Source organism: Panthera tigris, chromosome D4 (assembly GCF_018350195.1).
Source record: "Panthera tigris isolate Pti1 chromosome D4, P.tigris_Pti1_mat1.1, whole genome shotgun sequence".
Lineage (NCBI taxonomy): Eukaryota > Metazoa > Chordata > Mammalia > Carnivora > Felidae > Panthera > Panthera tigris.
Window position 1 is genome coordinate 41,881,566 of NC_056672.1, and position 15,935 is coordinate 41,897,500.

At 34.5% G+C, this 15,935-nt stretch overlaps 1 protein-coding gene across 2 annotated transcripts in view; it reads left to right on the forward strand.

Annotated features, from left to right (window-relative positions):
* The window catches only part of CNTLN (centlein), a 307,277-nt gene that overhangs the window by 129,158 nt on the left and 162,184 nt on the right, over positions 1-15,935 (forward strand). For both annotated transcript variants that reach the window (XM_007098529.3, XM_042964431.1), the window contains exon 8: positions 1,334-1,528. In XM_007098529.3, coding sequence (XP_007098591.2) covers positions 1,334-1,528 — 195 coding nt within the window. The remainder of the gene's footprint in view (positions 1-1,333; positions 1,529-15,935) is intronic.

Below are 15,935 nucleotides of genomic sequence, written 5' to 3' on the forward strand. Positions count from 1 at the left end.
TATTAAATTTTAAACTTAAAAAAAATTGAAGTATAACATACATACAGAAAAGTACTCTGGCGTCTTTTGTGTAGTTAAATTTCTTTCCGTGAGGCAAGGCCAGCTAATGGAAGATTCCCCCAATCTTAAGTTGGGTGAGCAAACCTAAAGACCTAGTGTATTAGCTACATAATTTTGAGCTTGGGAATTTTGCAAACTCCCAAATTTGAGCAAAAAACCTTGGGGATTTTTGCTTTATTATAAGATTTATTACTACCTCACTACTAGCCCTACTAAAAAACCCAAATATTGTGATTCTTAGGTCACTTTCCCAGTGTCATCAACAAATATACATATGGATTTTTTATGTAAATCAGTTATCACAAATTGAATTATCCCTTTTGTCACAATTTTAAGTTAGGAGTTTCATCACCAAGTAAGTTTATGAATACTGGAGGAATACCATTGTGAAACATATGTGACTCTGTATGAAACCACTTATATACATGCCATATACTGTCTCACTTTTAATAAACTCTAGTTTTAAATTTATTTAATTCATGTTGCCTTGAGTTAAAAAAATTTTTAAGTTATCTATCATGGCTTCAGAACATGTCTTCTATTTTATCACACTCTGTCGAAGGTCTTCAGTTATCCCCAGTTGCCTACAGGAACAAGCGCACCTTCCTTAATCTGGTGTTCAGGAGTCTTTACATTCTGTCTGTTGTCTTACTGCTTGACTGTCTCTTGCTATTCCTTCTGCCTCCTCCTCCCCTGTTGGCAGCAGTAGATGCTAATTTATACTAAGTGGGACTATATCAGTTAAACTTAATGAACTCTCAATGAAAGACTCTTGGTTTTTCCTTTTTTTCTTTCAAATGTATATATTGAGTTCAGTTGGGTTGATATATCTTATGCTCCCTGTCTCTTCTTATAATAGTACAAAATGTTTTCATGTGTCTGCCACCTTCAGAATGACTTTTTGTTTCCATTCAATTCTTATAATAGTATTATGGCTCAATTCAGGTCCTTCCTTTTTCGTAAAGCCCTCTAATATAGCTAAGCTTAAAGTGTTTTCACCCGCCTTAGGAATTTTAGCATGCTTTTCTTATATTACACTGGCCAATAATACATACTGCCTTTTTAATATCAATTGTAGTTTTATATTGATATTTGATTATATTATTTCATTTTCCATTTGTTTATATCTTGTTTCTGGAATATTAAAATCACTTGAGGGCAAGTATTATATCATATGTAGTCTTTATAGATATGTATATGCATGTGTGTATATTTACACAGACATGATTGTTTTATTGATTGTTAATAAATTTGGATCTATTTTTTGAAACAGCTTTACAATGAGTTACATATTTGCTTTGAAACCACAAAATCAAGTGAAGCTATGCTCCGGCAAAGTGTTGTTAGTCTTCAAGATCAGCTATTTCAAAAAGAGCAAGAAAATGCTAAATTAAAAGAAAAGCTTCAGGAATCACAAGGAGCACCCTATCCTTTACCTCAAGAAAGTGATTCAGAGCACTCAGAACAGGTGAGAGACATTTTCTAAAAATGTTACCCAGTACAATATCAAATTTTCTCCTACAATTGACTAAAGCACATTTAAATAAATTTATATATATCAGAATGTAAGTGTTGGAAGATGGTTTTATATTGTGCTATTTTTTGTACTCTTTGTTGACATCAATGTTATGTACAATATGGATTTATATAGAAATGCATATAGAGATATAGGGTGGGGTGCCTGGGTCACTCAGTTGGTTAAGCATCTGACTTCAGCTCAGGTCATGATCTCATGGTTTGTGGGTTTGAGCCCCATGTCGGGCTCTGTGCGGACTGCTCACAGCCTATAGCCTGCCATGGATTCTGTGTCTCCCTCTCTCTCTGCACCCCCCCCCCCAACCTATGCTCTGTCTGTCTCTCTCTTTCTCTCTCTCAAAAATAAATAAACATTAAAATAAATATAGGGTATAACTGGCATAGTTATGATGATGAAACACTTGAGTGAAATATAATAACGAACAGCAAATTAATAGGTCATGCCCATTTTGAGACTTTTAAATTGAATGAGGAAATGGAATGGAAAGAGTATAAATTGGAAGTCTCATAAAGTAGTTGCATAATGCCTGGTATATGATACTTACTACCATTTAGTCCCAATTTTGCCACTATCTTGATGTATGTTTTTGGACAGGACCTTTCTGCCTACTTCCTGGTGCAATTCCAGCTTCTGAGGTAGTGCAAATGTAAAGATAAATATGCAGGTTCAGGAGTCAGGTAAACCTGGGATCAGATTACAGCCCTGCCTGTGAGCTTTGTGAACCTGAGCAAGTTTCCTAACCCTTTAGCCAAAGTTTCCTCATGAACAATATCATAGAGTTTTGTAAGCATTAATGAGAGAATGCATATCAAGTGCAGAGTTTGGCACATAGAAATGTTCAGTGATATCTCTTTAAGATAATCTTAAAGGTAACTTTCAGCTCTAAATATATAGTGTAAGGGGGTGCTTGGGAGGCTCAGTTGATTGAGTGTCTGACCCTTGATTTTGGCTCAGGTCATGACCCCAGGGTCCTGGGATCAAGTGTCATGCAGGCTCTGGGCTGAGCATGGAGCCTGCTTAAGATTCATATTCTCAATCTCTCTCTCTCTCTCTCTCTCTCTCTCTCTCTCTCTCTCTCCCCCCCTCTCCCTCCCTCTCCCTCCCTCTCCCTCTCCCTCTCCCTCTCCCTCTCCCTTTCCCTCTCCCTCTCCCTCTCTCCCTCTCCCTCTCCCTTTCTCCCTCTGCCCCTTTCCCCTGCTCATGTGCTCTCTCTCTCAAACTAAAAGAAAAAAATTCAAAATATGTATATGTATTGAAAGAAAATAATCTCATTCCTGTAAGTTTATTTAAGTGCTAAGGCACTTGGCATTTCTTTACATTTTACAATGTATTAATTTAGTTCAGAAATGGAATTAACACAAACATATAATTGAGTACTTAAATGGTTATTAATGATCCTTTAACAGTAATTTTTGAATCTAGCTTATTTTGTCTTGCTAACAATTCAACCTTAAGGCAACAGGTTTTTTTTGGTTTTTTTTGTTTTTTTTTTAAATTTTTTTTAACGTTTATTTATTTTTGAGACAGAGAGAGACAGAGCATGAACAGGGGAGGGGCAGAGAGAGAGGGAGACACAAGTTCTGAAATAGGCTCCAGGCTCTGAGCTGTCAGCACAGAGCCCGACGCGGGGCTCGAACTCACGGACCGTGAGATCATGACCTGAGCCAAAGTCGGACGCTTAACCGACCAAGCCACCCAGGCGCCCCAAGGCAACAGTTTTTAATATAATATAATATAATATAATATAATATAATATAATATAATATAATATAATATAATATAATATAATATAATATAATTTTTTAAAGTTTATTTATTTTGAGAGAGAGAAAGAGCATGAGTGGGGGAGAGGGGCAGAGGGAGAAGGAGAGAAAATCTCAAGCAGGCTCCATGCTGTCAGCATGGAGCCCGACTTGGGGCTCAATCATGACCTGAGATCATGACCTGAACTGAAATAGAGAGACAGACACTTAACTGACTGAGCCACCCAACCACCAAGACAGCAGTTTTTAAATTTGTATTGCATTATATTACATTTTTTGGATAACAGGTGCACAGAATTAATCATAAAATTTGTATCATGACATAGTATTATGTTACACACATAGGCCTATTTTAGTTATTTTAATTTACTTGTTTGTTTATTACAATAAATGGCCTTTGTCCCATCAACTAATCCAAGAATAGAAGATGATTAATGACTTACATCTACTTGTATGCTCCTGCCCTATCTGGTACCCTGATTCTCTCACCAAAGTTAACCACTAAACTGTTAATATTTATTGATTTTGAGAGAGAGCAGGGAAGGGCAGAGAGAGAAAGGGAGAGAGAATCCCAAGCAGGCTCTGCACTAACAGCACGAAGCCCGATGTGGGGCTCACTCTCACAAACCATGAGATCATGACCTGAGCCAAAATCAAGAGTTTGACGCTCAACCAACTGAGCCACCCAGGCACTCCTCATTCTGATTATTTTGGTTTTATCGCCTTAAAATTATGAGGAAGTAATATGTTGTTTAGTTTTATAATTTATAAAAATACCATAATGTGTTGTTGCCTGGGGTTTGGCAGTTTTGATTTATCATTATGTTATTAAGATTCACTTATGTTGTTTGGCTTAGCTGTTTATTTTTGCTCATTTAAAATTTTCCATTTTATGTGATTATATCATAAGTATTTATACATTCATTTCTAGATAAGTATTTGGGTTATTTAGGTGGAATATATATCCAGGAATGGAAATCCTGGGTTTAGAGTATAAAAATGCTACTTTCACAAAATACTTATTTTTCAAAGTGGTTTTCATAAATTTTACTCCACCAACAATATGTAAGAGATCTGTTGATTCCCATCCTCCTTAACACTTGGTATTGTCACACTTCTTAGTTTGTTGGCAACTAATTCAAGTATGATTTTTTATTTTGATCTTAATGTGCATATCAGTGATAAAAAACATCTCTGAATGATTACTAGCCAAGTGCATGCCCTCTTCTGCAAAACTTCTATTTATGACTTTTATCCATTTTTCTGCTGGATTCTTACTGATTCATGAAAGTTATTTATGTTTATTTTTGAGACAGAGACAGAGCCTGAGCAGGGGAGGGGCAGAGAGAGAGAGGGAAACAGAATCTGAAGCAGGCTCCAGGCTCTGAGCTGTCAGCATAGAGCCCAACTCAGGGCTTAAACTCAGGAACTAGGGAGATCATAACCTGAGCCAAAGTCGGACACTTAACCGACTGAGCCACCCAGGCACCCTTAGTTTTGCTTATTTTAAACCTTACAGTATCTTTTTTTTTGTAGCTTTCCTTTATCACATTGAGGAAGTTCCCACTATTCATAGTTTGATGAAAGCTTTTTCATGAACAGGTATTGAATGTATACAACACATCTTTTAAGATGATAGTAAGCCTTTTCTCATTTATTCTGTTAACATGGTGAATTACATTGATTTCAATTAGTAATTTAATTTTGCATTCCTGAAATAAATCTAACTTTGTTGTAATGTTTTATTGTTTTTGTATATTGCTGAATTTGATTTGCTAATGTTTTGCTTTGGATTTTTACATCTATATTTATGAGGAATATTGGGCTATGGTTTTCCTTTCTTGAATGTTTCTTGTCAGATTTTTGTATCAAAGTGATGCTGGTGTCCTAATAGAAATTGCAAAATATTCCTTCTTACTAGAAGAGTTTGGGTAAGACATACTGTTTCTTGCTTAATATAAACACTGAATGCTTTCCTTCTAAGGTAAGGAACAAGTCCATTCTTTTCAGCACCGTACTGGAGATTCTAACTAGTACAAAAAAAGGCAAGAAACAAAATCACCAATTACAAATAAGAAAGTGAAACTCTTTTTATTCACAGACAACATGAACATCTGTATAGAACTCTACTGAATCTATGGTAAAGCGCTTAGAAATAGTTAAGTAAATTTAGCAGTATTGCAAAATACAACATCACTTTATAACAGTTATATTTCTTAATATTAGAAAGAAATAATTAGAGATTGAAAAATTTTAAATACCATTTATAGTAACATCAAAGCCTATGTAATAATTAAGGATAAATTTAGCAAAATACACACTTGATCTATACACTGGAAAGTACAATGGACATACATACATACATACATACATATATACATAAATGGACAGCTATGCCAAATTCATGAATCAGAAGATAAAATATTGTTAAGATTCAGTTCTTCCCAAATTAATCATTCATTTTATTTCAATCACAATTCCAAGAAGCTTTCTTTTCCTTTCCTTTCCTTTCCTTTCCTTTCCTTTCCTTTCCTCTTTTTCTTTTCTTATTTTTTCTTTTCTTTTCTTTTCTTTTTTCTTTCCTTTCCTTTCCTTTCCTTTCCTTTTCCTTTTCCTTTTCTCTTTTCCTTTTCCTTTTTTCTTTTCCTTCCCTTCCCTTCCCTTTCTTTTCTTTTTCTTTTTGAGAAATATAAGCCAGTTCTAAGATCTTCAGGGAATGGCCAAGGCCAGGGACCTAAAAGAGCAAAATCAAGTTTCATAAAGAAAAAAAATTAGAGGAATTACACTATCTGATTTTTATACATATTTATCAGGCTAAAAGAAAATCAAGATAGTGTGGTATTGGCATAATTATTGACAAAATAATTAGTAGAACAGAATAGAGTCCAGAGAAATACCCACTCATATATGTCACTTTATAGTAACTCTTGAAATGAGGATAGGGTAAGTCACTTTATTCTTTTTTAAGAATGTTCTGTATATTCTTGCTTTGTTGCTTTTTTATAGAAATTAAAAAAAAAATTCATGTTTGTTTTTGAGAGAGCATCAGTGGGAGATGGGCAGAGAGAGAGGGAGACACTGAATCCAAAGCAGGCTCCAGGCTCTGAGCTGTCCGCACAGAGCCCAACACAGAGTCTGCTGCAGGACTGAAACCCACGACTGTGAGATCATGGCCTGAGCTGAAGTTGGATGCTTAACCAACTGAGCCACCCAGGTGCTACTTATGGAAATTTTAGTATCAGCTCATCAACTTCATAAATAAGCATTTGTTTAGAAATTGTTTCTAATTTAACTTGTGATTTTCTTCTTGCCCATTTGATAACTTAGATGTGTATTGCCTCCTTTTGAAATATTTAGGAATTTCTTTTCCCTGTACAGATCTTCCTTAACTTACAATGGAGTTACATCCCCATAACCTAATTTGAAAATAATGTATGTTGAAAATGTGCTTAGGGCACCTGGGTGGCTCAGTCAGTTAAATGTCCAACTTTGGCTCAGGGGATGATCTCATGGTTCATGAGTTCGAGCCCCACGTCAGGCTCTGTGCTGAAGGCACGGAGCCTGGAGCCTGCTTCAATTTCTGTGTCTCATTCTCTCTCTGCCCTTACCCCACTCACACTTTGTCTCTCTCAAAAATAAACATTAAAAAAATTTTTAATGAAAAAGAAAATATCCTTAATATATCTAACCTACCAAACACCACAGCTTAGCCTAGCCTATGTTAAACGTACTCAGAATACTTCATTAGCCTACAGTTGGGCAAAATCATCTAGCACAAAGCCTATTTTGTAATAAAATATTGAGTATCTCAGGGAATGAATTGAATACTGCACTGAAGGTAGAAAACAGAATGGTTGTACGAGTATGGAATAGTGGTAAATGTTCTTGTGATCGATCATGTGGCTGACTGTGAACCGAGGCTCCCTGTTGTTGCCCAGCATCGTGAAAGAGGATCCTACTGCAATATCACTGGCCTGGGAAGAGATCATAATTCAAAATTCAAAAATACAATTTCTATTGGGTTCACATTGCTTTCTCATTATCATAAAGTTGAAACATCATACGGCTGAACCATTGTAAGTCAGGGACAATTTATATGTGTTATTTCTATTCACTCTACTATATTGTGGTCAGAAATAGTAACTGTGTAATGTTACTGTATTTGAAACTTATTGAGACTTGTATCACCAGAATATGGTTTATGTATAGTTGCAAATAATTTGTATTCTGCAGCTTTTAGGTGGAGTGTTCCTTAAATATCAATTTTAATTATGTCGTTGTTGATAATGTTCAGATCTTCTGTCTTTAATGATTTTTGTATTTAATTTTTTATCAGTTTTTCTGTCAGTTGCTAAGAGAGAGGTGTTAGAATCTCCCAATGTGATTATTGATCTTTCTATTTATCCCTTTAATTTTATTAATTTTTGCTTCACATGCTTTAAAGGTGTTTTATTTGCTGTATACAATTCCTGATTATCATGTCTTCCTGATTACTTGAACTCTTTTAATTATAATAATATTCTGTTGACTTGAAACCCAATTTTATGTTAATTGATCCTATCCAACTCTTTAATGGTTACATTTTACATGGTATACCTTTTCCCATCCTTTCTATTTCCACCTATAGGTGTCTTTATGTTAAAGTAGTAGGGTTCTGTGTTTTTTATTCATTATGACAATTTTTTTCCTTTTCATTGCAGTGTTAATTCACTTAAAGTTAATAAAATTACAGGGGCACCTGGGTGGCTCAGTCAGTAAGCATCAACTTTAGCTCAGGTCATGATCTCCCTGTTCATGGGTTTGAGCCTTGTGTCCAGCTCTGTGCTGATAGCTCAGAGCCTGGAGCCTGCTTTGGATCCCTCTCTCTGCTTCTCCCCAGCTAACACTCTGTCTCTGTCTCAAAAATAAATAAACATTAAAAAAATAAAAAAAACAAACACATACTTAAATGATTTAAAAAAATAAACTTAAGGGGCACCTGGGTGGCTCAGTTGGTTAAGTGTCTGACTTCAGCTCAGGTCATGATCTCACAGTCTGTGAGTTCGAGCCCCACATACATATATATATGTATATATATATATTTTTGAGATAGAGAGAGAGAGACAGTGGGAGAGGGGCAGAGAGAGATAGAGAGAGAGAGAGAGAGCGAGAATCTTAAGCAGTCTCCATGCTCATGCTCAGCACAGAGCCTGATGCAGGGCTTGATCCCAGGACTCTGGGATCATGACCTGAGCTGAAATCAAGAGGTGGACACTCAACCAACTGAGCCATCAAGGTGCCCAAACTCTATATATTTTTAAGAGCAATTTAAAAATTTCTGTTTCCTGTCTTCTGGACCCTGCTGTTTCTGATAATAAGTCAGAGGGACTTTGTTTCATTGTTTACTTAAATGTGATGTTCCAGCTTTGTCTAGCTTCTTTTAAAAAAATAATTTAGTTTTAAGCATTTTAACTACTTGTCTCCAAGTATGGTTTTCATTGTAGTCAGCCAGCCTTCTTCCAGTTGCTGGGTTTCATGATTTTTGTAAAATAAATAAATAAATTAATTAATTAATAAAAATAAAATTTGTTTGTTTTTATTTATTTCAGTAAGTTGGGGAAAAGTGTTGACATTGTTTCCTCAATTATTTTTCTGACTCCTTTCTCCTCTCCATTTGAGATTCCCATTTTACTTGTATTAGACTTTTTAGTGTTGTCAGTGAGATCAGTGAGTCTCTCTTCATTTTTTCAATCTTAATATCTATGTATCTTCAAATTAGCTAATTTCTGTTAATGTAATTGACCTTAAAGTAACTGACATTTCTGTTATCCCTAATTTGCTTTTACGTCTTTCTGTGAAATATTCTTTAAATATTGTATGTTTCAGTGCTGGAATTTTCATTTGATTCATTAGTATAGTGTTTTCCTATTATTCATAGGAGTTTTCTTGTTTGTTTATATCTTGCAAACATATTTTTCCTTAGGTCCTTATTGTAATAGTTAAAATAAGTCTTTTAAAATCGTTAAATTTTAATTCCAACTTTTGGGACTCCTTGGGTTTGTTGATTAGTGGTTTTCTTTTGCTTTTGAACGTGGGTCACAATAATGTTTTCTCTGTGTCTAATAATTCGGGACTGTGTAGTGTATATTGTAACAGATATGTTATAGATACTCTGGTTTCTGTTGTACTACTTACATAAGTACTGAAGTTTTTTTGTTTTGTTTTTAATCAGAATGTAACTAGGTTCGACTTAAACTCTAAGCCCTAGTTCCCTTCAGGTTGGTGCAGTTAAATTGCTTTTATGTTCTTTTCACCTATCCGGATTGTTTAGAGGTCTGCCTAGTTGCATGAATATTTGAGGTATTAGTCATACTTTTTTCTCTTTTCTAAAATTTCCCCTTTCTGGCGGCAGTGGCAGGCCTAAACTTTGTTCCTGTAAGTTTCTATTGGAATTTTAGCCTTCCGACCCAGTATCTCTTGTGGGCCACCCTCAGGTGAAAATTCATAAAAATGGGAAGATCACTCAATGGTGTTCTATTTTCCAAGGATCAATTCTTGTCCAGATTCTTCCTCTGTTGATTATTCTCTATTATCTTCAGATGGTTATTTTTATATTTTGCTCAGTGTTTAAACAGTTATATGTAGAAGGCTTAATCTGAGAGGATCAACTCAGCCATTATCGTAAGTGAACTCCCCAGTCTTTTGACTTTGTAGAGTGTAACTTACACCTACTTAATCACTTTAATGCAATGCAAGGAACTTAATACATTATCCTTTATATCTTCACCTTTTTTTGTCTTCTTTGTCTTATATTTTGATCCTATATATATATATTTTACCCTGTAAGACATTATCATTATTATCACTAAAAAATTAGTATTCATATAGAATTTTTATTCATCTGAGTGGTCTTCCTTCTTTTCTGCAGTTCTGTGTTTCTGTCAAGGATCTTTTGCCTTCTGTATTAACAATCCTCCAGTATGGGTAGATCTGAGACAGCTGAGAGGAGAAAAGTAAGGGGTGACCTCAGAAACGTAGATGTGGGCTCAGGTCTCCTAGGGCCTTGTTAGGCCACCATAAGGATGTAGGTCTTACCCTAAGTGAGATGGAAATTCATTGGTGTGTTTCAAATAGAAATGCAGCATGGAACCTATTGGAGTGTTTCAATCAGAAGAATGATAAGATCTAACTTAGAGTTTTCAAAGGATCACCCTGGCTGCAATACAGAAAAGACACTGCAGGGAAACAAGGATGAGAACTGGGGGACAAATTTAAGAGACTGCTGTGAGGGTAAAGATGAAACTCAGTGGGTACTTAGATTAAGTTGTGAGACATAGTTTGATTTTGGAAATATTCAAAGGTAGAGCCCACAAGATCTGAAGGTGCCTTAGATGTGAAGTATGGGAAGAAGGGAGGAATTAAAAATGAATCCAGGATTCCCAGGGCTAACTAACTGGGCAAACAGGTTTGCCATATTCTGAGGCAAGAAATATTATTCTAGCATTTCTCCTAGCAGGAAGGAGGACACTGAAGTTATACAAAGAGAAGTGGAAGCCCTGACTCAGGGAAATAGTAATAGGAATGGAGAGAAATGGGTGACTTGGGATTTTGCTACAACTTAGTAACATATTCTTTATCATGTCATTACTGTAACTCTTCTTGAGGATTTAGTCCACCTAGACTCATCTTTTCATTTATCCATTCTTCCATCCATCCATTTGTTATTTATTCATTCATGCATTATTCAGTTACATAGTCAGTGCTTATTAAAATTCTGTATTCTAGGTATGAGATTTAATGTGAAAGAATACAAAGAGGAATAAGATAGTCTGCTTTTATGAATCTTATAGATAGCTATGCAGACAAGAAAGTAATTATTATAAAATGTGCTATAATGGAAGCATGAGCAAACTTTGTGGAAAGAAGCTTTACAAGGAACATGTGTATGGAGAGGAAGAGAGTTGTCAAAGCTTTCACAGAGAAAGTATACTGTATGTCAGTTTGAAAATTCTTTAGGAGTTTTACCTTGGTGGAAATGAATTGGCATAGGCCCTGAGAATAGTCTAGGTAAGTGCTTCTCAGATTTAAATATGCATCCAGGTCACCTGGTGGAGGGGGTTGTTAAAATAGATTCTGATGCAACAGGTCTAGACTGGGGCCTGAGAGTCAAGTTCCCAGATAAATGGTGCTGTGACAGTTTGTCCAGGCATCAGTCTTTGATTAATAGGAGACTGAGCGGACAATTGGATTATACAGTTGAGGGAAAATGGTAGGAGTATTCTTTCTTCCGTTTTTCCTATCCCTAATTTATATTTTTCAAATACTTATGATGGGACTTTTTGTGCATGATTTTTGGGGGTTACATTTAGAGTAATAGATTACAACATAAATTCTGTAGTCTGGATCCCTTGTTACCTTGGACAGGTTACTTAATTTCTCAAGTCTCAGTTTTATCACTTGTAAAATGGGTATTATAAAAGTACCTACCTCACAAGAGTTTTATGAAAATTACATGGTGGGCATTTAGAGTAATAGGTTACTAATTAGTTGTGTTACTATATAGAAAAAACACTTCTTGTGTCATGTTAGTAAATTTGAAATGTTTTCCTATATTGGTGGTGATTTATCTTCTCTTCTTCCTGATCTCACTTATAATCGGAATTATATCGGTAATTATATCGGTAAGCTAACTGACAGGGTTTGCCACAGAAAAGGGCAAAGCTAATTGGTTCATATGGGATTGAAACCTGTGACCTTTGATTTCTTAGCACCCTGCTCTTAACTAGCTGAATTCTGAATGACTGCCTATTCTTATTTCAGAGTGCTTGTTTATCTTTCTCATGCAGAAGTTCTGTTTTTTTGCCTTGGAGGAATATCTTGCAGTAGAGGACAAGAAAGAAACCTCAGCCTTACATTTACCTGTGAATGAGATTCACTTCAGGTGGCTAACAGCAGACCACACAAGATTGGAGTTGTGAATTTTAACCACATGCTTGTTTATTTTTATTTTGTAGGTTTTTCACTGATGGTCTATTCCTTCCTTTCCTAAGTGGCAGAGAACTGTTTTTCTGTGTTGTTTTCCTTTATGTTCTCACTTTCTTTTCAAAAATTTTATTACTAAATCTTTGAAATCCACAGAAAGATAAATGTAATGTCTATGTACCCAACCAGTACTCTTGACGTGCTCCTCTTTGATCCCATTTTACTTATTTTCCTAATGGTAATCACTCTCATGGATATTAATTTAAAATTTTTTTAAGTCCTACCTATTAAAACTGTTTTCTTAAATAATTTATCATTTGGTATTTTTTTATTTAAACCTTAAAAATATCCTCCTCTTTGTCTACTATGCTCTGAAACTGGTTTTTTTTTTTTTTTTAACTTTATTTTTGTAAGATAACTCACGGCTGTTGAGTGTAGCTATACCTTTTTCCCCTTTCTCTGAACAGTCTATTGTATAGATGAACTACAATTTACTTATCCACTCTTTTTGTCAGTGAACATTTTTTTTAGCTATAGGAATTTTTACACACTGCTGCTATGAACTTTGTAGTACATGCGTCCTTACCCACATGTGCAAGACTTTCTCTAGGATATATTTCTAAGGGTGAAATAGCCTGTCATGGATATGCAAATGATCAGGCTTACAAGAAAATGCCAAATTGCTTGCCATAGTGGCTGTCTAAATTATAGGCTTCTTAGTTGCATTCTTAAAAGGGATAAAATAGTATCTCATTCTGGTTTCAGTTTGTATTTCTTTGATTTCTAATGAGCTTGAGCATTTCACGTTTATGTTACATGATATACCTGTTTGTATCTTTTACTCATTTTTCCATTAGAATGCTTGTCTTTTTGTTGAGGTTCTTTATTTTAGATGCTAATCTTTTGTTAGTTATTATATTATTGACCATAATGTAAGGTTCTGTATTACATAAACTCCAGATCTCTGTGGCTTAAAATAATTTATTTCTTCTTTACATAGCTCTCCCATGTGAGTATTACTTGGATTTTCAACTTCTAAGCAGTGATTTAGAGATCTAGGCTCCTTACATCTTTGGGCTCCGTTAGCTTTCAGTTTGACTACTAAAGTCGTGCTGCAATCATGTCTACTCCAGCCAAAAAGAAGGGAAAAGGGGCCTAGAGAAACATATGTAGGAAGTTTTTATGAATAAGGCTTCAAAGTGGCACATATTACTTCTGCCAGCATTATTTGGCAAAGAATTGCAAAGAATATTGGGAAATATGAGCCCCCAAATATTGGGCAATAAATATGTGTCCATTTCCAAAGAGAGGAAGTGAGTTTAGAGATCAGACAGTAGTCTCAGCTTTCAGTTTTAATTGTTGCAAATATCTTCTTGCGGCTTGTCTTTTTACATGTTCTGTGGTGTCTTTTGAAAAATGGTTATTAATTTTAATATAGTTGAATACCTCATCATTTTCTCTTAGACTTTGTGTTTATTGTATCTTGTTTAAGAAATCCTACCTTATCTTGACCTCAAAAGATATTTTTGTCTAAAGTGTTATAGTTTTGACTTCTACATATAAGCCTTTATGTGGAATCGATTTTTGTTTATTGTGTAAAAGATTATTCAGTTTGGTTTTTGAAAAATCTAAGAATCTGTCTGTTTCAGCACTTTTTATTGTGTTAATAATCACCCCTTTTGTCAGTGATCTGCATTGCTTCCTTTGACATTTTTTATTTCATGTATAAATGGGTCTGTATTTAAGTGGGTCTGTTTTAGACTCTGTATTCATTTGCATTGGGTAATTGTTTGTAATCTCTGAAATAACACTGTGTTATAGCTTTATAATGAATATTGATATCTGATACGATAGATCTCTTCAATGTATTCTTCTTCAACTGTGCTTTGGATATTCTTGATCCTTTACTCTTCAGTATAATGTTGTAACCAGCTATCAAGTTCCCTGAAAAATGTTATGGGAATTAATTTGGGAAGAATTGACATTTTTAGCATTTTAAATCTTTTTTATCTGTAAATATGCTATGTCTACTTCAGTTTAGGACTTCTTTTTCATTTAAACAAAGTTTTATAATATTATCCATAGTGGTCTTATATCTCTTTATTAGATATGTAATATCTACTGTCTCTTATTAGATTCTGAATGGCTTACATTTTTGTTGCTGTTTAGCTACTTGTCTTTTTGTTAGATTTTCTGTTTCTTCTGAATAGCAATGCAGTTGATTTTAAAATGTTTATCTTATATCCAGTCACCCTGTTAATTTCTTATTAATTCTAATATGTCTTATAGATCCCTCTGGGTTTTCTATGTGGATAGTCTGTAAATTATGACACTTTTTTTCCCTTAAAAATCCTAATGTGTTACTCACAGAACAAGTTACTCACAATCCAAAGTTTTACTATATATGTAGTATTTCTGTAGTTAACTCAGGCACAGAAATCATTTGTTGTAGTGACATATTTGTTCAGTGAGATTAGTTTTATTGATTTAATTAATAAAATATATATTGCCTGGTAAACAATCAGGGTTAATTAATTTAAAAGTTAAAAAAAATCCTAATGTGTTATACCAATGTTTTTACATTTTACCATACAAAAGTTCAATAGAAGCAGTAAGAATGGGTGTACTTGTCTTGTTTTTTAATTTTAAAGGTAATATTTCATCTTGGATAAGAAAGTTAGCCATAAATTTCTTATAGATACTTTTTATCAGTTTAAGGAGCCTGATTAATATCATATATAAATGGTGGTAAATTTTATCAAATGTTTTATTTTTTATACCTGAGCCATTCCCAACCTTTCATAAGCTAATTCATTCATTTTACTGATATTTTATTTGTTTTTTAAATCTTTATTTATGAGGGTAATTGGTCTGTTATATAATTTTTGTATTGTCTTTATCTTGTTTTGCTAATAAGACTAGCCTTGTGCAATGAGTTATTAAGCTAAAGAGAGAATTAGAAAATTGACCTATAAACCTCAGAATGTAGTACCGAAACACAACATAATGGGAAATATGAAAGAGTTTAAGTGGATATGGAGGAGTGAATGAGAAGTTCAAACCATGTCTGTTTATAAAAGGTAAGGTAGAGAAGAGAGGCATGGCAATAAACTCCGGCTATATAATAGGTTTATTCAAAACTTACAGGTTGGTTTGACTTTAAATCTGCAAGCTTTTTACTGGTTCATTTTTTTGGGTTTCTCTAGCATGAGAGTATGATAATTCCATAAGAACTGATACAGGAGTTAGGGCTTTTATGATGATAAATCATATTAAAAGGCAAAATGAGATTAGTTCCAGTGAATTCAAGACAGGTAGTGGTGGCAGGTTGTATACTGAGGATACAAGGAGATGTAAGGAAAACTAGACCTTAGCCTCAGTGCTTAGCCTCTACTTCAGTCCAGAAGGTGGCAGAAGACCTAAGAAGGGAGGCCTGCTATTAGGTCCTAAGTATGCTTTCACTTTTGCACCCTACATGTGGCTCTGTGTGTGTGTAAATGTATGCAAAGAAAATGGAGAATACATATTTTATATAGTTGGAAACATACAATATGTAAATTTGTAAACTGCTTGTTCAATTACCATTTCATTATAATAGGATTAAATGTTTAAAA